The 24,860-nt window shown below is 36.6% G+C and overlaps 2 protein-coding genes across 2 annotated transcripts in view; both read left to right on the forward strand.

Annotated features, from left to right (window-relative positions):
• Positions 1–21,502, forward strand: part of LOC117619377 (putative disease resistance protein At3g14460) — a 53,071-nt gene extending 31,569 nt beyond the window's left edge. Inside the window, exon 2 of the mRNA XM_034349309.1 lies at positions 20,253–21,502. The gene's annotated coding sequence lies outside the window, so the exon portion shown is untranslated. The remainder of the gene's footprint in view (positions 1–20,252) is intronic.
• Positions 15,533–19,624, forward strand: LOC117617984 (putative disease resistance RPP13-like protein 1). The gene has a single exon (XM_034347624.1). The coding sequence runs from the start codon at positions 15,725–15,727 to the stop codon at positions 19,622–19,624; it is 3,900 nt and encodes a 1,299-aa protein (XP_034203515.1). The 5' UTR covers positions 15,533–15,724.
• Positions 21,503–24,860: the final 3,358 nt, after the last annotated feature.

The following is a 24,860-nucleotide window of genomic DNA, read 5'->3' on the forward strand; positions in this document are numbered from 1 at the left end:
GATTGTTATGACCCTTCTCTTCCTTGTTCCCATGACAATCACAATAGCATGCCTCCACTTAAGCAAATTAGAAGACACTTTGGAATTGGGATATTAAAAGTAGAATGCTACATGCACAACCGATCATAACATTCTCTTTAAAAAAAAAAAACAAAAACAAAAATTAGCGTTAACAAGTAAATAAACATGCACTCAGATTTTATTTGCACTTAAAAATTAAAATTGTTGTGCATGGAACTAAATTGACACTTATTTTATTTTATTTTATACCTTCTCTTTCTTATTTCCATGAGTGAATTTATGCTTTGCTTGCTAACGCTCAACAATTTTAAGACAAATGCTCTATGATTATGCCTCAGTTTCAATTTGTCACCTTAATTTTTCAAAAACCATGATTTATCTTTAAGACCATCCAATTTTCCATATATTTTAAGGGTATTTTAGTCTTTATATTTTCAAGGGTATTTTAAACATGGAAAATTCATTATAACACAAATTCTATATCTTTTAAACAATTAAAATTGGAAAAGAAAAAAAAAATTGCCTTCCCCATCCCTTGTGTGTTGATCAGGCAATATTGTATACGACTCGTTAACACGACACGAATTCGAAAAAAAAAAATTCATTTTTCGGGTATGAGTTATCGGGTCGTGTTGCTATCGTGTTGACCCGTTAGCCACATGATAAGCTAACGGGTCGTTTCATGTTCATTCGCGAAAACACGAATCAACCCGTTAAGTGGGTGTATTTTTGTAATTTTCTAGCATTTTGAGTTCATTACTCTTCATTCCGCCTCCATTTCTACTAGGTTTTCATTTTCATATTGTTTGTTTTGTCAATAAGCTCATTTATGTCCAAATTTCAATTTTTTCTGACTTTTTCACTACTACAAATAAGCAAAAAGACGACGGTAAATCACCGTCGTGTATTGAGTTTTTCAGTGGTCGTGGAATCCACCGTCATCTTTTCCCTCATAAACCAAGACGCTAAATCACCGTCGTTGTTAAAATATAAAACGTCATCAACAAATAAAAAACGACGTCTTTATTCTACAAAAAGAACGAAAAAAGCGGTCGGGGATGAGAATAGACGACAAACTCTCGAAAAAAACCGTCGTTAGAAAGGAAAAATATGACACATATTAACAGAACAAGGCCGTAAAATAGACATACAACGACGAAAATTAAAACAATACGCCGTTAAATATAATTTTCACGACAACAAAAAATATGACGTCTTTAAGAAAATTAGAAGACGACGTTATTGATTCCTACTACGTCACATATATAAAAACAGCCGTCGTATAATACATTTTCCACTTCGATTTTTCTATAAAACATGGCGTGGAAATAGTTGTCAGTGTCATTGTTTACGACGTATGTATTTATATATTAGACGTTGAAAAAACAAACAACGTCGGTTACTAATATATGAGAGTCGTATTACAAAATTTGTACGTCCTATTTTCAGAAACAAACAACGACGATAAATATTAGACGTTGTTAAATAAAACAACGTCGAAAAACAATAAAAACAGACGTGTTTAGTCTGCATAAGTTTTAAAAAATAGTCGAGGATGAGAATAGGCGACCAACACAAACAAATCACCGTCGTTAAAAAGGAAAAATATGACATATTAGAAGAAAAAGGCCGCAAGATAGGCATACAACGACGATATTTAAAACATTAAGCCGTTAAATATAATTTTCACGACGTTATTGAAAACTACTCTGTCTCTTATTGAAAACTACTACGTCTTTAAATACATGAGAAGACGACGTTATTGAAAACTACTACGTCTCTTATTTACAAACGACCGTCGTGAAATAAGTTTTCCGCTTCGATTTGTCTAAAAAAGATGACGTAGATATAGCTGTCTGTGTCATTATTTACGACGTATGTATTTATGTTGTTGACGTTGAAATGCGAAACAACGTCGGTGGCATTTATATAGTCGGCGTTGTATTTATATGTATTCAGTACTCACGACGTACTTATTAATGTAGACGACGTTGAACTTCTAAACAACGTCAATATTTACGACGCATTTAATAAACCACGTCGGTTCTAAATTAATGTTCAGATATTTAATCTCATTTTTAGGCGTCGGTATTATGGGATTGGAGTCGTGTTATTTTGGATTACATGGCTGTTCTTAATCCTTCCCCGACGTGATATCCTGGATAATTGCTTCACAATAGCGTCGTGGTTCTTCATTGTTACGTTGCTTTAAGGCGTCGGTAAATATGCTGAATAAATGGTTAACCATAACGTCGTGTTTTATTTGAACAGAAGTTGTTTTTTATGCAGAATATAATGATTTAATCTGGATCCAGTATTTTTTGCACTGATTGTTTTGTGGCCAAAAACTGTATAATGAAAGTGAAGAAATCACATTACAATATATTATAAAATGAATGTCATACACTGCCAATTACATAAGCATCATTCAATCCATATATCTTCACACCCATCTCGAATATTTTGACCACCTAACTCACCCACCAGTTCATCAAATGTGTCAACATTTGGCATCCCTCTAGTAAATGGCTCACACTCAATTATCACATCACCTAAGACTTCATCACCAATAACATCATTATATTCTCTATTAGGCATTGATAAAACTACCGACCAACCACGATGCATCGGGTCGTCAACAAAAAATATTTGTTTGACTTGAGAAGCCAAAACAAATTGGTCATTCCTATGTCAAATTTTACTCAAATCTACAAGGGTAAATCCAAGTTAGTCGACTACAAGACCAGAACTATCTATCCAATCACACCTAAAGACTGGGATTGTAAACTTTTGGTAGTCAAGGTCCCAAATTTCTTGAATGACACCATAGAAACCCATATTTGAGAGAATTGGGTTTTTATCCTTAGCACTAGCAACTTGCATGGTTTGTGCAAGTAAATAAACTCCACTATTTTGAGTTGTCCGCACATCATCTTGTGCCTTGATATTGAATTTAATACCTTTAATAAGATAGCTCCTATATAATGGCACCGCCATGTTTGGACCAGCTGCTAGCCACCTTAAATTTTCTGATACGCCATTATTGTCTTCCTCAAGTTCACTTTGAACCTGCAAATTAATCAAATCTTAATTCAATCTAACATAGAAATAAGAAGAAAATTAAAAAAGAAATATGTTATTCAACAACATATACCTTGAAGCGTAGCCATTGAATGAAAGTGCTATTGTGCTTATCCTGCAGCCACTTTGTTCTCTTTCTAAATTTTGGATAAGCAGTCTTGATGTGGATCATATGTTGCCTACATGACACGAAAAATTCAAGCATTGCGGTCCCAAATATATAAGATAAACATAAGAAATAATTTAAAATGGAAACTTGAAGAATAAAACTCATACGTACTCGATATAAGGTAGGACTTTCTCTGTATTCTCCAAGACATATAGATGTGCTTGATTCAACAGGTCCTGATCAACTACGCTCATTGTGCAACCTGATAATGGCTTTGAAACTCCCATCTTTTGGCTTGAAGGCACTCCAACTGTACTAACATCAGATAAATGTTGAGTACAAAACTCTACCGCTTCTTCAGCTATATACCGCTCAGCAATGCAACCTTCGGGACGAGTACGATTCTGAACATACCCCTTCAGCACTTTCATATATCTTTCAAGCGGATACATCCACCTAAAATATACTGGCCCACATAGACGAACTTCTCTGACAAGATGTACTACTAGATGAACCATGATATCAAAGAATGAAGGGGGAAAGTACTTCTCAAGCAAAAACAGAGTAACTACTACATCTTCTTCCAACTTATCTAGCTTGGAAACATCAACAGTCTTTGCACATATAGCATTGAAGAAGAAGCACAAGCGAGTTATTGCATACCTTGCAGGCTTCTCCAAAACAGAACGAATTGCCACAGGGAGCAATTGTTGCATTAAGGTATGACAATCATGTGATTTAAGGCCAAGAAGTCTTGAATCTTGTAAAGATACAAGATTTTTAATATTTGAAGAATAACCTTCAGGGACCTTCATACCATAGAAAAAATTGCAAACCTCTCTCTTCTCTGCTCTTGACAAATTCCAAGGCCCAGGAGGCAAACGAGTACGTCTTCCTCCATACTGGGGTTGCAAATCAGTTTTGACCCCATGTTCAATAAATCTAATCGAGCAGCAATCCCATCTTTATTTTTTCCAGGGATCTCCAGCAATGTACCAATGATACTATCGCAAACATTCTTCTCAATGTGCATAACATCTAGGGCATGCCTCACGGGAAGGTATTTCCAATACTCGAGATCAAAGAATATTGATTTCTTCTTCCAACAAACTCTGTCACCATTTTCAACCATATGCAGCACTTCTTCTCCGGTTAATGGCTCGGGAGGTATGCCATATTCAGGTTTCCCATTAAAAGCTGCACGTTGCCTCCTATATGGATGATTGATTGGTAACCATTTTCTATGCCCAATGTAACAAATTTTGTGGCCATTTTCAACCTGTGACTAGGTGTATCATCGCCGCATATTGGACAAGCTTTATATCCTTTAACAACACAACCGGATAAGTTTCCATAGGCGGGGAAATCATTAATTGTCCACATTAATGCAGCTCTGAGTGTAAAGTATTCTCCATTATGTGCATCATACACTCCTCTAATCCCAACCCACAAAGATTTTAAATCATCAATCAAAGGCTCCAAGTAGACGTCTATATCATTTTCGGGTTGTTTAGGACCGGAAATCAATAAAGTTAACATCATGAACTTTCGTTTCATGCACAGCCATGGAGGGAGATTATATGTAACTAAGATAACCGGCCAACAACTATATCTGCTACTTAGAGAACTGTGGGGATTGAATCCATCGGATGAAAGAGCCAATCTCAAGTTTCTCGGCTCATTACCAAACTCAGGCCATTTATCATCAAGAAGTTTCCAAGACGGGGAATCCGCCGGATGAGACATCTGACCGTCAATTGATTTTCTAGCAACATGCCAAGTCAAACTCTTAGCTGTCTCATGTGATTGAAACATCCTTTTAAACCTTGGAATTGGAGGAAAATACCACACCACCTTTGCTGGCACACCCTCTTTCAAGATTGAATCTTTGCCTTGCTTCCACCTTGAGATACCACAAGTAGGACAATTAGTTGAATCCTCATACTCCTTCCTATACAAGATGCAATCATTGGGGCATGCGTGCATTTTCTCATAACTCAGCCCCAATGCACACAAAGTCTTTTAGCCTCATACATAGAGGTTGGTATTGTATTTCCTTCTGGAAGCAAATCGCCTTGAAGTATCAATAATTCTGTAAAGCAGACATCACTCATCCCATGTTTTGCCTTCAAATTATACAACTTCACTAATGCCGATAACTTCGTGTACTTTCTACAACCAGGGTACACTGGTTGATCTCCATCCCCAATCACATTGGCAAACTCATACGGATCGGAACCAAAATCACCAAAATCACCAAAATCACCAAAATCATTATCATCCATATCAATTTCTTCAGACACAAAGCTGTACCTACTATGGCCATCATCTTCTTCAACATTTCTACTAGCATTAGTAGTTGCTTCCCAAGGTTCTCTGTGAAATGTCCAATTCTTATAGCTTTGGTCAATTCCATTAAAGTATAAGTGATCCCTTATAATTCCAACCCCAAACAACTTCAAATTAACACATTTAACACATGGACAACGGATATGTGTTGTAGTTAGAAGATTTTCTACAGCAAAGTTCAAAAATGCTTCCACCCCAAATTCATATGCCTTCGATCTTCTATCCGAGTGCATCCATGACTTATCCATCTCCGACACTATAACCTATATCTATAATAAAGTGAAAATACAGGCAATGACCATCACTATAGCAGATTATACAAAGATTTAATAGTAAGTAATACACAACAGAGACGACGGGTTTTAAACAAAAACAGTCGTATTTGGCATATATAGACGACGGATTTTCAACAGACGTCGTCTATTATAAGTAATACAAGCGACGGTTTATGAAAAAACCGTCGTGTATAAGTAATACAACGACGGTAGTTTAAAAAAACCGTCGTGTAATCGTCGTCGTATGCCTTAAAATTCTTCGTGTCTCAGTTTATATTCAAGAACACAAAACCCATTAAGAACACAACATATATATGAAACCAAGCAAGAAACCAACATATACATGAAACCAAGCAAGAAACCAACATATACATGAAACCAAGCATGAAAACAATAAATCCATTCCCAATTTAACATAACATAGGGTGATTAAAAGATCCGACAAAATTAAATCCATTCCAAATTCAACATAACAGATAATGTAATCCATGAACCCATTAAACAGAAAATCCATGAACCCATACGCATAAGCACATTATTAACTGATCGCAAAGCATACAACCTAATATCATTCAATGAATTTACAAGGGGAAGTTAGGGTTTGTACTTACAGGTTGGACGAGCTCACAGATTCGACGGAGCCTGGAGAGTGCAACTTTTAATTAGAGCAGAAGTGAGAGAGCGAAATGTTATGTCGCGTGAAATCTGAAAATTTTAGTTTTCAGGGTTCGAAGTATAAGAATAAGAGCCAAATCTAAAAAATTTAGGTCGCGCGAAAATTTTTATAGCGCGCGCGTTTTTAAACGTCGAAAAAAAAACCAAGGCGAAAGTTCTACAAGGACCGACGTAAATTTAATATTCCACGACGGAAACTTCATTTTTCGGATTAAGAACGTAAGGCCAATCATTTTGAAGCTTCATTTTTCGGATTAATTTTAAATTTATTTTGAATATTTTTATATAACGACGACTGAAAACCCACGTCGGGGTTAAGAAATTAATGACGTTGTAAATTATATAAACCGACTTACATACTAAAATGACGTCGTTTAAAGCCCAAACCATGTCGTATATTTTACTTTACGACGTAAAATACGTATTCCACGACCCAACCATCGTCGTTAAAAATTAATACCCTAAACCCACAAAACTAAATTATACAATTTAAAAATTAAGTTTATAAAAGTTTTTATGGTTTTACAGCCTAACATATACCCTAGACTACCCAAAAATTTTACTTTAAAAATAAACCCCAATAAATAACAACCCTAATCTCTAACCCCTAGACTCTAAACCCTAAACCATAAAACTAGAAGTGTTTTTATGTCTCATCAAAACAATTTGGTTTTGGATGGTCATTTTAATTTTTTGTTATTCAAAATGAATTTTTTCAAGGTTTATGTGGAAGAAAATATATCAATGACTTCATAGGAGTTGACTTTTCATTTTTCTGATTTATTTTAAATTTATTTTGAATATTTTGATTTAAAAATAATAAAATATTCTTATCACAATAACAAACCACGTCGGTGTTAATAAATCGAAGGCGTTGTAAATTGTAATAGACGACTAACATATTAAAATGACGTCGTTTAAAGTAGAAACCATGTCGGATATTCTAATGAGCGACGTAAAATATGTATTCCACGACCCAAACACCGTCGTTAAAAATTAATATCCTAAACCCTTAAAACTAAATTATAAAATTTAAAAAATTAAGTTTATAAAAGGTTTTATGGTTTTAAAGTCTAACATATACCCTAGACTACCCAAAAATTTTACTTTAAAAATAAACCCCAATAAATAACAACCCAATCTCTAAACCCTAGACTCTAAACCCTAAACCATAAAACTAGAAGTGTTTTTATGACTCATCAAAACAATTTGGTTTTGGATGGTCATTTTAAATTTTTGTTATTCAAATTGAATTTTTTCAAGGTTTATGTGGAAGAAAATATATCAATGACTTCATAGGAGTTGACTTTTCATTTTTCTGATTTATTTTAATTTTATTTTGAATATTTTGATATAAAAATAATAAAATATTCTTATCACAACAACAAACCACGTCGGTGTTAATAAATTGTAGGCGTTGTAAATTGCAATAGACAACTAAGTCGTTAAAATGACGTCGTTAAAATGAGAAACCATGGCGGCTATTTAACTATACGACGTAAAATATATATTCAACGACTTAACTGCTGTCGTTACAAAGTAATACCCTGAACCCTTAAGAAATTGAAGATGTTGTAAACCATAAACGACTCAATTGTTCAAAAAACGTCGTCTAACTATCCTTTTACGTCGTATTTGTTTAAAAGTATTACACGTCGGTTACGCAATTTGCATGTATGTTTTTTTTTTTTTTAATTTAAGAAAACCTCAACAAATTTTTACATTAAATATTATAGAGAAAATTTGTACATTATACATAAATATCAAGTGTTCAACAATTGCCCTATTTAATAAATTGGAAAACAGTCTCTGCCCATTCATTCCGGACTTCATCAATGGCTTCTTTGGGGTATGAAGCTTCCTGGTTTCCCTTGGCATACTGCATAAACAATGACTATTAGGGTTTATAAATAAAAAGAAATTCAATCACAGACGACGATATTTTTCATAACCGGCGTAGTATATATATTCAACGACGGTAATTTTACATGACCGTCGTTGATAATACAAAAAACGACGTGAAATGTATGAAGGTAATTTCTTCTTACCTTATTCTCAAACCCCAAGGAAGGATCCATGATGATGTCCCTCATGAAGCGCATCACATAATACCCGCATTCGACACTGTTGGGTTGCTTTGGTGTGCCTGAGAGAGTTTTCCAAATTACAGCTTTACGTCCTGCTCGGCCTATGTGAGAATTATATATTTTTATAGCACTATTCACGATGTTTTTAGCCTCTTCATCGACCACACGATGACCTGGCAGAGGATCCAAAAAATAGACGGTCTCCTTCTTTGCTCTTACAATCAGCAAGATCCAATGGCGGCTGCACAAAATTAATATAAACACGACGGTTATTTACAAAAACGACGTATTATAATATTTCACACGACGAAATAAATAATAAAACGACGACATTATATATTTATCACAACGATAAATAAATACCGACGTGGTTAGTAGTTTCAAACGACTTAATAAAATAAAATACCGACGTGGTTAGTTTATAAGCTGTCATTTATTGAAAATCTTAAAAACAAAATCCTAAGGAGACTAACCATGGATTGTAAGGCATCATGAAAATCTGTTCCCCGTCTGTCTTCTGAAGTCGAGCTGCTACCAGTCGTGATCTCTCAGCTACTGTACCAGAGTTGGCACTACCTGTAGCAGGGTCGATGAAGCCAACCATGCTGCACATTTTTGCTTGTTTCAAAACATCATGTAAGTGCCTAAATACATAAAATAATATAAACAAGTCAGCACAAAAAAACACACGGCGGTTATGTATACAAAACGACGTATTATAATATTTCACACGACGTACTGAAATAGATGAGGACGTTATAATATATTTATCACGACGGTACGTTATAATATAATATTTCACACGACGTGGTTAGTTAGTTAAGACGACGAAATATATAAACCAACGACGTATTATTTTAAAATTACGAACCTCATATATACAGCCACCACAGTAGCTCCAATTTCTTCCATGCCTGCAAATTGTGTAATATCTTCAGGCAGGAGGAAGGTATCGCGATCACTCCCAAACACCTCCTTATCAATTTTAAATTCCAAGATCTTATCCTCAGGCAGGATTGTCGTTTCCACATAACGACAAAGGCTTTTCAAAGAAGATGGCGCCTCCATATTTGAATAATCACCAACTTCAATAACCTGTTCAAAGAAATAAAAAAAAATGACGTGGTAATTAAATAAAGACGACGGTGTAAGGAATTAAACGTCGTCTGAAAAGTATTTAAACGACGGTGAAAAAATATCGACGTCGTGGTAAATATTTTATTACGTCGTAAAAATATCGACGGTGTAATAAATAGTTTATTCCGACGGTGAAAATCAATTAAACGTCGTGGTAAATATTTTATTACGTCGTAAAATAATTCCGCCGTCCAATTTGTAAACAACGACGGATTAAAGAAAAATATCAACGTCTGAAATTTTGAAAAAAAAATATAAAAGGCAAAGTTATGTGAACATACCTTGTCGTCATGCTTTTCTTCATCTTCTTTCTCCTTTTCTTCTTCCTTCTCTTCTTCTCTTTTTTCTTCTTTCTTCTCTTCTTCTCTTTTTTCTTCTTTCTTCTCTTCATCCTTGGCAGTATCATCCTCAACATGGAGGGATCTCACATCACCTCCAGAGCGGCTAGCTTTGTCAGACGACATTGGATTTTTGGGGCTTTGGCTAATTCTTTGTTTAAGAATATTTGGATCAAAATTGGGAATTAATTGGGAAAGCTGACTCAGGAAATGCTCCCTCTCGGCCTCCACCAATTGTTTTGTTCTAGCCTCCATCCTTAAGGCCTCTTCCCTTGCCTTAGCCTCCATCTTTTTAGTCTCTTCTTGAAGGAGAACTCTTAAACTCTCCTTCAAACGGTCGTCAAAGCTAACCCTCTGTGGTTTGGGTAAATTGAAATACTGCCTTTGGGAAATCCCAGCACCTACTCCTCTCAATCTGCCAGGATGCTCGGGGCCCAAAGCCATGGTCAGCACATCCTTGCTGCCATCTACTCTGACTTTGCCTTCCGAGACTTGTTTCTGCAAATCATCCTAAAAAAAACACCCGACGGTTAATTATATACAAACGACGTATTATATAATTTCACACGACGCAAAAACATATAAACCGACGTTATTATAACTTATCACGACGGTAGTTATACCACCGACGTCTTATGCTATAATTACAGAAAACATAGTGATTCCTATGTAGACCTTTAACGACGTTATTTAAAAATTATCGACGTGGTAATACAATTCACACGACGCTAAAATGAACCACCGACGTCTTATGCTATAATTAAATAAAACAGAGCAGTTTTTCCTATTTAGACCTTTAACGACGTTATTTAAAAAGTGTCGGCGTGGTAATACTATTCACACGACGCTAAAATGAACCACCGACGTCTATAATTAAAGAAAACAGAGTAGTGATTCCTAATTAGACCTTTAACGGCGTGTTTTAAAAGTTCGACGTGGTAATATCATTCACACGACGAAAAAAAATAACATCAGGCGTTAAAAGAATTTTTCACAGTTTAATAAAAATTTAAAACAGAGTGAGCAGGCTTACAATTAATTTTGCTTTTTCTTCCACCTTTGGATCGGGGATGTTACCATGTTTGTCCTGTCTAGCTCTCTTCCATAAGGTAGATCGATCAATTTCTACCCCCGGCATGGTTTCCTCCAATTCATCCTCCAATCCAGCATATCCTTTTCGAGACAATCGATGATTGTACTCGAGTTTCTCCCTAATCTGTGCATGTTGAGAATGCACAGACTCAAAATCTTGGGAAAGCCTTGAAGCTACAAAGGCATCCCACTGTGCTTTCTCTATGAATTTATAAGTTTCGGGGGGATGGCTTAATTTCTCCTTGTCATTGGTGTATGGAAGGATATAATGCCTAGTTAGTGTAGACTTGAAATCCTTCCATTTCTTGGCAGCTGAAGCTAAAACAGATTTCTTGCCCCCTTGACCTACGACAAAAGCCATGTCAGCTGCCTCCCATATCTGCTCCTTAACATCCTTGGGGATTTGGGACCATTTCTTGTCCACAAGGGGAACTCTGGAGCGAGCCAAGACACCAATGTACGACTGCATTTCAATATGTGCTTGGCCAATACCTTTCCCCATTTTATTGTACTCAACAATTGGCCTCACTTTTTGAAGCTTTCTCTTCACAACACGAGGCATTGTGCTCATACCTCGACCAGTCTTTGAATCATCAGAGATTGTTGTCTGGCTGGTTGGTTCTGTCTCAGCAGATGATGAAGCAAACTTCATCTTCTTTGAAGACTTCATCTCCTTCGAAGACTTGTCTTGAGGAGCTACAATTCCAAGCTTCTTGGAGCCAGAATCTTTAGTTTGTTGTTGAGAAACCATTTTAACTGACAAAACCGCAAGTGAAAATATTTCAGGAAAAGATTAAGAACACAAACGACGGTTATTAATAAAATACGACGTATGATATGATTTTAAACGACGCAATGAAATAATCTCAGGCGTAATAAATGTTTAAAACCATTATTTATATAACGTCGTGGTATTTATGTTCACACGACGTAAATAGTAATACACCGTCGTGGTAAAAACATTATTAATAGAACGTCGTGGTATTGATTTCATACGACGTAAATAGTAATAAACCGTCGTGGTATTAACATTCACACGACGTAAAACAATAAGGCAGACTGTCGTCTTTTTAGATACCAACACTAGTTTCTTTTTCTTTATATTTTATCAAATAAGGGAAAAACAAAAACCATTGTTCAGAGAAATCAAACCTGCAATTAAACAAACAAATAAAAAAAGACTTTATTTTAAAAACAACTTTGTCAATTTTCAGACGACGGTAGAACGACTGACGAACAGTCGTGGTCTACATATTTAACCACGTAAATAAGAACTACCGTCGTCTTATTTAGTTGAGGTAGTTGTCTTCAAAGTTGGAAACTTTCCCTCTTTGTCTTTATATTTTATCAAACTTGGAAAGAAGTAAAATGATTTTGGCCAGAAAAAAGGTAAAAAGATTTTTCAAACAAAAAGCGTATGAGCATGCAAAACAGTAACCAAAATAGTGAAAATGAAAGCTTACCTTTTGCGTGCGATGAAAGCAAGAGGAAAAAGATCGATCTTTTTCGTTCAGAGACGACGAAGAAGACGAGAGGAAGACGATGAGATACTCTGACGGTGCTCTGACAGGAAAAAAGACGAAAAGTTTTCTCTTGTAGATTGAAATTTTTAATCGGGTTTGGAATCTGTGCATGTGTAAGTCGAAAAGTTGCTAATATATAAAACGATTTCAAAAAAATAATACGGCGGTTACATATAACTTCGTCGTTTTTAACTAAAACGACGCAATTTTTGTTTTGCGACGCAATTTAACTAAAACGACGTAGTTAACTAAAACGACGCAATTTAACGTCGTTAGGTTTAATATAACCGACGTTGTTTTCAAGTAGACGAAAAGTTGCTTACATATAAAACCATTTCAAAAAAATAATACGGCAGTTACATATAACTACGTCGTTTTTAACTAACACGACGCAATATTTAACGTGGAATCCTATCATTTAACGTCGTTAAGTTTAATATAACCGACGTGGATTTGAATTTTTAAATTATGAATAGAATTTTTTTTTCCCGTGACCTTTCAGTTTATTTTTCAATTACAGTGCGTTATAAATAGAGTTTTTTTTGCTGAGGAAATTTAAAACGAAGGAAATTAATATTCTGGAATATGTAAAGTTTCTTTTTCGGATGACAGATTTAAATAAAATAAGAATATAAAAACAACGACTGTTTTTTTTACTGTCGTCGTTTCTCGTCGTCTTAAGTAAGACTAAGACGACGTAATATATTTGTTGAGCGACGTTGATTGTACGATTTAAACGGCGGTTTATGAGTAAAAACGGCGGCTTTTATTGAAATTCGGCGGTTTATTTGTTGCTTATTTTATGAGTAAAAACGGCGGCTTTTATTGAAATCGTCGTCTTTACTTTCTACGTCGGTCGATTCATAACTTCTGCCGTCCTTTGTTGGCTTTGATTTTACACTGCTGAAATCTGTTTTAAATAGACGTCGGTTGTTTAATTAGGTACGTCGTTGTTTTTGAACAGCCATTTGAATCTCCATTTTTTAGTTGTCTAAGGTGGTATAACATGACGGTGTTTTTAGAACCGTCGTCTTTTTAAAAACCACGACGGTTTTCACTTGGACCGTCGTTGTTTTCTGGTCGTCTTTTTCACTTTTTGTAGTAGTGTTTGCTGGTGGGTTTTGCAAATTCTTTACAAAGATGAATGATTTTATGACTAAATTGTTCTTAAGTTATGTGGAATTGAAGAAACAGGCACAGAAGGACCTCGAAGCCGATCTTGATGTTGAAGGAGGCCAAGGCCAACCAAGTCAACCTGTCAGACCAAGAAAATCTCTCTTAGTTTTTCCAAGAAGTCATAGCAATCAAGAGCGAAATGGAAGAGATAACTAAAGACTTGTATGATCTTCAGAGTTTTAATATTTTATTATTTCAATTTTTTAAATATTTTTATTATTATTAACAGGTGAAACAGGTTCTGTCGTGTTGTGTGATTTGCAAATTGTAACGGGTCATGTTCGTGTTTGACATTTTCAACTCGTTTTCTTATCGTGTCGTGTTGTCAACCCGTTAAGAAAAGCGAGTTGACACAAAAATGACAGGTACACTGCAAAAACGACATGAATGCCAGGTCTACTAGTGTGCCACTGGCTACTCCAACCAACCTTGCCCACCTTGAAATCCATTCCCCCTTCCCTCTTCACAGCCCCTTCCTCCATTCTCCCTTCCCTCTACCCCTTCCTCCTCTCTCTACTATGGTACACCTACCTTCCACACTTGTTAGAAACTTGAAGGCATACATTTGGCAACTGCCTGTTTATTTTGCATGATGGCCCATGATAAGTTAGTTTTAAGTTGATTTTGAGATTTGATGTGATGAATTGAACAATTCATTAAACAATTCAGCAAGAATGATGTTCTACAGAAAATGGCATACTTTGTTAGTGACGAAGCAGAATTTCTGGTTTTCGTTTCACACCCTTGATTTCGTTCTGTTAATATCACCTCTGTTTTGCTTTTACTTTCAAAGGAAAAAGAAAAAGAAAAAGAAAAAAAAAAAGTAGTAGCAGTTCAGCTTTGTCTCATCATTAGGCCGATTGTGCTGCCGTGTTCTATAAGCATTTTGAAGGGAACTGATATCATTCGTAACCAAAAGAGAGAGGTATTAAAGTTCGTCTTTTTATTTCCTTATCTGTCCACTACTGTTTTATGTTCTTATTTTTATTTGAACTTAATTATTTCAGAAGTAAATCCAACTAATTATTTTCAATTAAAGAAACAAAGAAAATTAACAAATTTAAAGGAAAACTGTGGCCCAACTATTTCTTTTTCTCTTCAAAATTTCCCAAGAATCTTTGAATTTAATTGCATTTATAATTGGGGGAAAGATTTTCTTGCTTAGTTACGGTGGATGATGATTCAAAGAGCCCTTCCATCTCTTCTCTTATTTTGCTTCACTTTTGCTGTAGTATTTCTGTGAGAAATTTCTTTGTTTTGGATTGCAATTCAAAAACTATACTATTTCTAAAAATGGACATCCATTTCAAAAATTAGAGTCGTATCTTGATTTTTTTAAGTTAAACTTTTGTTTAGCGGGCATATTGGCTTGTTTGGATCTGTATGGGCATATTGAATCATACTCCATTTTGTGATTTCATTGAAAGTACTGCACTATTACTTTAATTCTTGTTTTTATTTATAACATTAGTAGCCCTCCTCCTGTATTACAATTTGATACAAACTGTGCCAAAGAACTGTATTTACCAATATAAAATCTTCTAACACAATAAGTCCGCCGACACTAAAGACATAGTGAGGAAAAACTTGAAACTATGACCAGTCAAAAATAAAAGCCTTATTTACCAAAAATAATCTAACACAATAATGGAGGACAGCTGTGTGACGAGTCTAACGGTGTGGGTTTCCCCACGTTATTCCAAACGCACTTGTCTTTTTGCAATAATATTCTCACACAAAGACTCCAAGTCAATGATATTGAGAGCAACACAAATCTCAACTTCTCAACAGCCAAATCCTTTGCTGCAAAACTTGCTTCAAATCTTAACTCAAGTCCAAATCCTTTGCAAGGAACCGAAACATGGCTTTGGTTGGAGAGGCTTTTCTCTCTGCTTCCGTGCAGGTGCTGTGCGAGAAGATTGGTTCTCGTGAGTTCAGGGACTTGTTCCGGGGAAAGAAACTGGACGAGTCGCTTGTAAAGAAACTGAAGATAACGCTATTGAGCCTCAATGCAGTGCTTAATGACGCGGAGGAGAAGCAGTTCACTAACACTTACGTCAAAGAGTGGCTTGATGAGCTTCAAGATGCTGTCTTTGATGCAGATGACCTTTTGGATGAGGTCAATGCTGAAGTTCTGCGATGCAAGGTGGAAGCTGAATATCGAACCGTCAAAACTCAGGTGTGGAACTTCCTCTCTACTTCTCTTAATCCTTTTTATCAAGGCATGAATGCTAGGATTCAAGAGTTGTTTGATAGATTAGAACACCTCGCAAAACAAAAGGATTTCCTTGGGCTGAGAGAAGGTGTTGTTGGGAGGAAGGTTTCTCAAAGAACTCCAACAACTTCCTTGGTGGATGAATCTTGTGTGTACGGTAGGGATGGAGATAAAGAAAAGCTGATGAAACTGTTGTTATCTGATGATGCAAGCGACAAGGATGTCTCCGTCATCACCATAGTGGGAATGGGCGGGGTTGGCAAGACAACCCTCGCTCAGCTCCTTTATAATGATGAAAAAGTGAAAGAGCATTTTAATCTTAGAACCTGGGCTTATGTTTCGGAAGCTTTTGATGTTACTAGGGTAACTAAGACCCTACTTGAGTCAGTCAGTTCAAAAGCTTACGATAATAAAGACCTGAGTTTTCTTCAAGTTGAGCTAGGACAACAAATAAAGGGCAAGAAATTTCTGTTTGTGTTGGATGACCTTTGGAATGAGAACTATGGTGATTTGAGTCTCTTGCAACGTCCTTTTGCATCCGGGGCAAGTGGAAGTTGGGTCATTGTGACAACACGTAACGAAAGTGTTGCAGCTCGCATACGCACCGTTCCAATTCACTTTTTGGAACAGCTGTCCAATGAGGATTGTTGGTTGTTACTTTCAAAACATGCCTTCGAAAATGGAAACTCAAGTGCACATCTAGAGCTGGAAGAAGTTGGTAAGAAAATTGCTTCTAAGTGCAACGGTTTACCATTAGCTGCAGAGACACTTGGAGGCCTCTTACGTTTCAACACAAATTTTGGGGAATGGAATAGCATACTAAATAGCAATATTTGGGAGTTGCCTCCTGAAAAATGTAATACAATTCCAGCTCTAAGATTGAGTTACTATTATCTCCCAACTCATTTAAAACGATGTTTTGCTTATTGCTCAATTTTTCCGAAGGGCTATAAATTCCAAAAGGAAGATATTGTTCTACTGTGGGTAGCAGAAAGTTTAATTCCACAAGCTGAGAGTGAGAAAAGAATGGAAGAGCTCACTAAGAAATACTTTGATGACCTATTATCACGATCATTTTTTCAAAGATCAAGATATGAGGAATCAAAGTTCACAATGCATGATCTCATCAATGACTTAGCTATGTCTGTGGCTAGGGAATCCTGTTTGAGATGGGAAGGGGGCGAATCACATGAAGTTTTGAAAAGAGTTCGGCATTTGTCGTATGCTAGTGGACAATTTGATTGTGCTGTGAAATTTGAGCCATTATATGAGGTTAAGCATTTGCGAAGCTTCCTACCTCTTGGAAGAGAAAGGCTTACAGGTTATATAAGTAAAAGGGTTTTACATAAGTCATTGCCAAATTTAACATGTTTACGGATGCTAAAATTGTCAAACTATGGTAATATTGTTGAGTTACCCAATTCTATTGGTAATCTCATTCATTTGCGCCACTTGGATCTCTCTAATACTGCAATCAAAAGGTTGCCTGCCACAATTTGCACTCTCTATAGTCTACAAACATTACTATTGGTAGGTTGTGAGTCTCTTTTTGAATTGCCTGCAGACATGAGAAAATTGATTAACTTGAGGCATCTTGATTGTAGTGGAACTCAAATTGAAGAGATGCCAGTGAAAATGAGTAGACTAAAAAGTTTGAGAACATTGACTACTTTTGTTGTGGGGAAATCTACTGGATCGACTATTGGCGAATTGGGGGAGTTGTCCCATCTTGGAGGAAAACTTTCAATTTTGAAGCTTGATAACGTGGTTGATGGTAGGGATGCCTTGCAAGCTAATTTGAAGAACAAACAAGATCTCAAGGATTTAGAGTTGGCATGGGGCTCCAAAGAAGCCGATCATTCCGAAAAGTTGAGAGATGTACTTGACAAGCTCCAACCTGGCATGAATTTGGAGAAATTGACCATCAAACATTATGGTGGGACCAGCTTCCCAAACTGGTTGGGACACTCTGCCCTCAATAAAATAAAAGTTTTGCGCCTCGAAGGTTGTCGTTATTGTTTCGAGTTGCCACCGCTTGGACAGCTACCTTCTCTTAAGGAGCTCAACATATGTAGGATGGAATTTCTTAGGACGTTAGGTCCTGAGTTCTATGGTCAGCCATTTCAGCCATTTCAATCGCTGGAGATGATGGAGTTTAGGGAGATGGCAGAGTGGGAGGAATGGGTACCAAGTGGAAGTGAAGGTCCAAACTTTCCTCGTCTGCGGAGGTTGATTCTAAGTAGGTGTCCAAAGCTGAGAGGAAGCTTGCCTTGTGATCTGCCTTGCTTGAAGGAGCTTAGCGTGAAAGGGTGTGGGGTTTTACATGATCAAAGGGCCACTGCTACCACTAGTACTAGTACTAGTCTCAACTACAATTCTCTTGAAGAATTGGAAATAGAAGATGGATGCCAAACAGGACTGTTATCATTACTAGAGACAAAGCTCCTGTCCCGACTTTATGTTAGACGTTTTAATGACATACAGTGCTTGCCCAACATCAATCGTCTTCAAAGTTTGAGTCTCTGGCGTTGTCCAAGGCTATTGTCGTTCCCTGAAGATGGCCTACCCACTTCGTTGACCTCACTTGAGATTAACAGTTGTAGGAGATTAGAATTCCTACCTCATGAGATGTTGGCCCAATTAACAGCGCTCGACTCTTTGACGCTATGGAATAGCTGTGATTCAATGAGGTCCTTCCCCTTGGGCATTTTTCCCAAATTGACGACACTTGATATTCGCAATTGTGAGAATCTGGAATCGCTTTGCTTGATTGAAGAAGAAGGAGCGGTCGAGAATCTCAGTCATCTCAATAATTTAAATATTGAAGGCTGTCCAAATTTGGTGTGTTTTCCCCAGGGAGGATTGCCCACTCCCAACCTGACTCAATTGTGTTTCAGCAGATGCGAGAAGTTGAAGTCATTACCTGAACGCATTCACACCCTCACAGCCCTAAGATTATTAGATATAAGGGATCTTCCAAATCTGGAATCAATTGCAGATGATGGGGGTTTGCCTCCCAACCTCCGATATTTTACAATTGAGAATTGTGAGAGACTGAGGGCTTCATCTTCATCAGTGGGAGACTACTGTAACTGGGGTTTGCAAGCACTAGTCGCCCTTAAATTCCTTAAAATTGGTGGCAGGGGAAGTGATGAAATCTTGGAGACGTTGCTCAGGCAACAACTGCTCCCTACCACTCTTCAGAGTCTCCACATCAAGGAACTTTCGACTCTGAAATCTTTGGATGGAAGGGGACTTGCACACCTTACTTTTCTTCGAAGTCTATCTATTGGTAGGTGTGACAGTCTGGAATTCCTGCCAGGAGAGGCACTTCAACACCTCACTTCTCTTCAAGAGCTATATATTTCCAAATGTCCGAGTCTCCAATTCCTGCCAGAAGAGGGTATGCCGCCATCTCTTTCTTATCTGCATATCTACAAATGCTCTGGCCTAGAGAAAATGTATCAGAATAAGACGAGACAAGATCATTGGGCCAGCATATCTCACATTCCATGCATCCGGATAAATGACGAAGTGATCATATGATGATATGACTGCGCTCTCTCTTACATAGAGACAAACAAACTCAGGTCTTTTATGTACTTCAAATAACCACTTTAACTGCTTTTCTTCTAATTTGATACAAAAACTGAAATTCACTATCCAAATAAACCGAAATACACATTTTTAACTATTTTTATGTCCACAAATTTGTTGAATTGCCCCAAATTTGCTATCAATTTTGCATTCAATTAACCTTACAATAGCCCCAAATTTGTGTTAATTTGTCCCCTGTTTTGTTAATGTTTTTTTTTTTTCCTTCTGTTTATACCAAAATGAACAACCTATAGGGAACAGACACGTGGACAAGACTGAGCCTAGCCATGGTAGCCTTCGGCACTTTACCTACCGATCCGGTAACTAGGGCAACTCCCATCCCTAGGACACGTGGTTTGCTCTCAATCGACATGTACAGTCCCACATTGAAATTCTAAACAATATGCACACCTCCCAAGGTCTATAAAAGATGACCACTATCCCAAAAAAAAAAATGGAGGTAATCAGAACTGACAGTCTAAGCATGCTAAATCTGTACTTACTAAAACATTGGAGAACCTTCGGCTGGTACCACACCGGTGCCTAAAGGCCTTACCGAGCGTTTGTTATCTTGCAGGTCACACGCCCTACCGAGGCCCATAGCATACCGAGGGCCCAACATCACTAAGTTGAGCTGAAAGAAGCATTCCACTTTGGGAAAGAGAATAGAAGGAGTCAGTCTTATAATAGGATCCCTCTGTCTTGCATTGGGTTAACTGGAGCTTATATAAAGCGATACGCAGAAGAGAGAGAATTCGATCAACTCCTTGAGTTGCTTCCTTAGCTTTGATAGGTCAGGGGGACCATTTTCAGGCGCAAAGCCTCGGGTTCCAGCTCTATCTTATGGTCCACCGAAAGGTGCCTAACCACTTTTTTGCATCGACAGCTTCTAATGAAAGTATGTGTCTCATCAAAAAGAAAAAGTTTTGATCGATACTTACTGCTTATTTTGAACTGAAGACATAGGTGGCACAAAACGCGCAGTCGTACTTCCGTCCTAATTGGAATGCCATCTCATCTTCTATATACTGTTACCAGGTTGAAGCTTGTGTATGTTAGGCTCTTGTAGTTCTGATCACAAAAATTGCTTGACAAATCGGAAGTCGCAATTAGGCTCTTGTAGTTCCGAATAAACCGAAATACACATTTTAAACAATTTTTATGTCAATTGCCCCAAATTTGCCATCAATTTTGCATCCAATTAACTTTTGCAGTTGCATCGAATACTTCTTCCCAGATCATGCTTGCTCTCTGTTGTTCAGCACATTTTTATTTATTTAATTCATATTCATTTTTTACTTATAACCATAGGCACACTCTGTTTTAATTTTGTTCATTTATTGTTAGGATGTTTAATCTCTGTTTTGAGGTTGTGTTAACTTGTCCCCTGTTTCGTTCATAACAAGCATCACTTTCCATTCATGATTAAGTAATCTTTCATCATAAAATTCCTTTCTCTACGTAATAACTTGAAAACGTCATTTATGAGTTTCCTTTGAGATGTATGAATAACCTGTGAGAGCTCAAGTTCTAGGACAGACAATGTTGAGGAAACTCCATGCTTGGTCTTGTACAATACTAAGATTTTCCTCCGGTAGGGAATCACATAAGTGTTCCTTATGCAATGAATATTAATGCTGCACACTTCATTAATGACTTGTTTATTTAGAAGAAACATTTTTTATTGAAAAAAGATAGTAAAATACCACAGAAGTGAACAAGTACTCGTCCACCACAGAACAGAAACAGAGCTGATCTTAAGAGAAATACAACTATAAGAGCTTTAACAAAGAAATTATCCTTGAGCTGACTTCCATCCCTGAATTGTGATTAAACCAATGCTCAAGGTGAAGATAGGAACTTCATTCTATTCGGAAGCTCTTCCATCCCCAACCCCTTACAAATTGGATTCATATAAATCTACCTAATTGCCGTGCCATTGATTATAACATTTGATAATTGAATATGCATCTTTCAGTGTCGTCCCCTTTAAGTTTTTAGCTTTGACGTAGTCTTTATTAGTGTTGGCCTTTCAAGGACAGCCAGTTTTATACTGAAAGTTGTTTCCAAGAAAACCTAGTGTCTTTATTTTGAACGAAGGAATTATGGTTCCTAGTTGCTTCCAAATTGAAGCAATATGGGCAATATATGGTCAGAAAATAGTCTTGCCTTGAATTATAATCTTTGTTTCTAGAAAATATGTTGGTGCTTTCTGTTTATATCATTCCCCATTGGGGAAAACCCAAGCGTTACCCAATTCGACATTTCAAGGTAGCTGCTGACAAAGCCAGCTCTTCTTTCATGTCTTAAGTTTTAGGGACTAACTGTTGTCCAGAATTGAATTCATTTCTAGAACAAATATTTGCCCTCAATTCTGCATTCACTTTAAATCTATGCGATCCGAACTTGTTTTTGATAACATTAGTAGCCCCCCTGTTTTTGACACACCACGAGATGGATTCATGCCACCCTACGAATGTTCTGTTAATAATAGCATAATTGAACGTTGTTTATGGCTTAAATGGAAAACAAGAAGCATCTGCATGCTTAAATTAAATATGGAACAATATTTATCCAAGAAGAAGAGAAGTTGTGGAAGCAGAAAAGTCTGTTGTGGATAAGATGTTTTGTTACTGTCATATGTTTTGGCATTCCGCTGCGGTCACTTACAGGAAGACTTCTCCTGTCAACATTTTCCCCTCATTAGCTATGAAAGTAGAGGATGATACAGAGTGAGTTTCATGGCTCATTGTGGTGACTCTTTATTTTTCCGTTATAATTACACTATTCAAGCAGTTTTTAGCTCCATTCTTAGGACAATTCTCCAAGGGGAGAGTTGATATAGGAGGGAGATTAATGTCCGGAGAAATTATAGAGTGGTACTGGAATACCGCGTGGCACTTGCCAGGTATCAAGGTATAAAGACTCATACACTACTACAAAAAGTGAAAAAAAACAACGACGGTCTAATTGAAAACCGTCGTGGTTTTTAAAAAGACGACGGTTCTAAAAACACCGTCGTGTTATACCACCTTAGACAACCAAAAATGAAGATTCAAATGGCTGTTCAAAAATAACGACGTACCTAATTAAACAACCGACGCCTATTTGAAACAGATTTCCGCAGTGTAAAATCAAAGCCAACAAAGAACGGCAGAAGTTATGAATCGACCGACGTAGAAAGTAAAGACGACGTTTTCAATAAAAGCCGCCGTTTTTACTCATAAAATAACACTACGAGGTTTTCGTATAAGACGCCGTATAATTACAAACAAATCCACGGCTTTAAAATACAAAATATCACCGTATTAAATTAATTTACAACGACGGAAAATATAAATATATCGACGTCATTATCGTATAGTTCTACGACGTTATCATTAAATCGTACAATAAAATTTAACGTCATATTTATTCATTTTATACGTCGTACATTTAATTTAAACCGTCGTCTTAATAAGAATTTTTGTTAACAATTTTTTTCTTTGATTTTCTTATCCTACGCCGGTAGATCTACTTAATGACAAGAATTGAAATAACCACGACGGTTTATATAGAAAACCGCCGACATAACCAGATTTTTCTGAGATCCCAAGGGTTACGAAATCTTACCAGATGGAACTCTGTTCCACATCATAATCTTAACAGATGACACAGATTTGCAATCAGAGAGACAATTTTTTGGAAGTTGATGATGTGTGTGCTTTTGTGTATCTACAAATATTATACCTAACGCCGTTGCAAATTTGCAATCAGAGAGACAATTTTCAACGACGGTTATATTATACCTAACGACGTTTAAAAAACAAATCAACGTCGCTCAACAAATATATTACGTCGTTTTAGTCTTACTTAAGACGACGAAAAACGTCAACAGTAATTCAAAAACAGTCGTTGTTTTTATACTCTTATTTTTTTTAAATCTGTCATCTAAAAAAGAAAATTTACATATTCCAGAACATTAATTTCCTTCATTTTAAATTTCTTTGATTTTCAGATTTCTTCATTCCAGCACATCTGATCTTCAGATTTCCCTGAGAAGCGAACTTTCCTTCGACAGCGAGGGGAGGCCAGGCTTGCATCTCTTTTGATGGAAAGCAAGGAGTATTCGAAGCACTAAGTGTCCTATCAGGCTTGATCAAGGAAGTGAGAAGGCTAGTTGACAAGCTTCTTCTTGTGGACATAGATTTGATGCGAGTAAGCTCAATTTCTATTTGAGAAAGACATCCAAATTATTGTCTTTGAGATGTGAGAGACAGTGTCTCTGAGAGAGGAAGAACCTGGAACCCTAAATGTAAACCCAAAATGAATGAAAGCGACAAATTTATAGAATAAATTTTTAAAACCAACGGCGGTCCTTACAAAAAACCGCCGTTTAAATTGTACAATCAACGCCGGTAAAACCGACGTATATTAATAAAAATTGTACAGAAATCCACGTCGGTAAATTAATAAAAACGACGTGTTAAATAATATACCATGACGCGAGTTATTACTTATGTACTTTAATTTTTGAGTTTACTACGACGGTACCTACAACACTACGGTCGTATTTATTTACCACGTCCGAAGTTAAATTTACCGTCATATTTTTTAATTTATACGTCGTAGTTATATGTAACCGCCGTATTATTTTTTTGAAATGGTTTTATATATAAGCAACTTTTCGCCTACCTGACTTACACATGCACTGTTTCCAAACCCGATTAAAAATTTCAACTCCCAGAGAAAACTTTTCGTCTTTTTTCCTTGTCAGAGCACTGTCAGAGTATTTCATCGTCTTCCTCTCGTCTTCTTCGTCGCCTCTGAACTTAAAGATCGATCGTCTTCCTCTTGCTTTCATTGCACGCAATAGGTAAGCTTTCATTTTCACTATTTTGGTTACTGTTTTGCATGCTCATACGTTTTTTGTTTGAAAAATCTTTTTACCTTTTTTTCTGGCCAAAATCATTTTACTTCTTTCCAAGTTTGATAAAATATACAGACAAAGAGGGAAAGTTTTCAACTTTGAAGACAACTACCTCAACTAAATAAGACGACGGTAGCTTCTTATTTACGTGGTTAAATATGTAGACCACGACGGTTCGTCAGTGGTTCTAGCGTCGTCTGAAAATTGACAAAGTTGTTTTTAAAATTATAGTCTTTTTTTATTTGCTTGTTTAATTGCAGGTTTGATTTCTCTGAA

This window comes from Prunus dulcis, chromosome 2, assembly GCF_902201215.1.
Source record: "Prunus dulcis chromosome 2, ALMONDv2, whole genome shotgun sequence".
In the NCBI taxonomy this organism is placed as follows: domain Eukaryota; kingdom Viridiplantae; phylum Streptophyta; class Magnoliopsida; order Rosales; family Rosaceae; genus Prunus; species Prunus dulcis.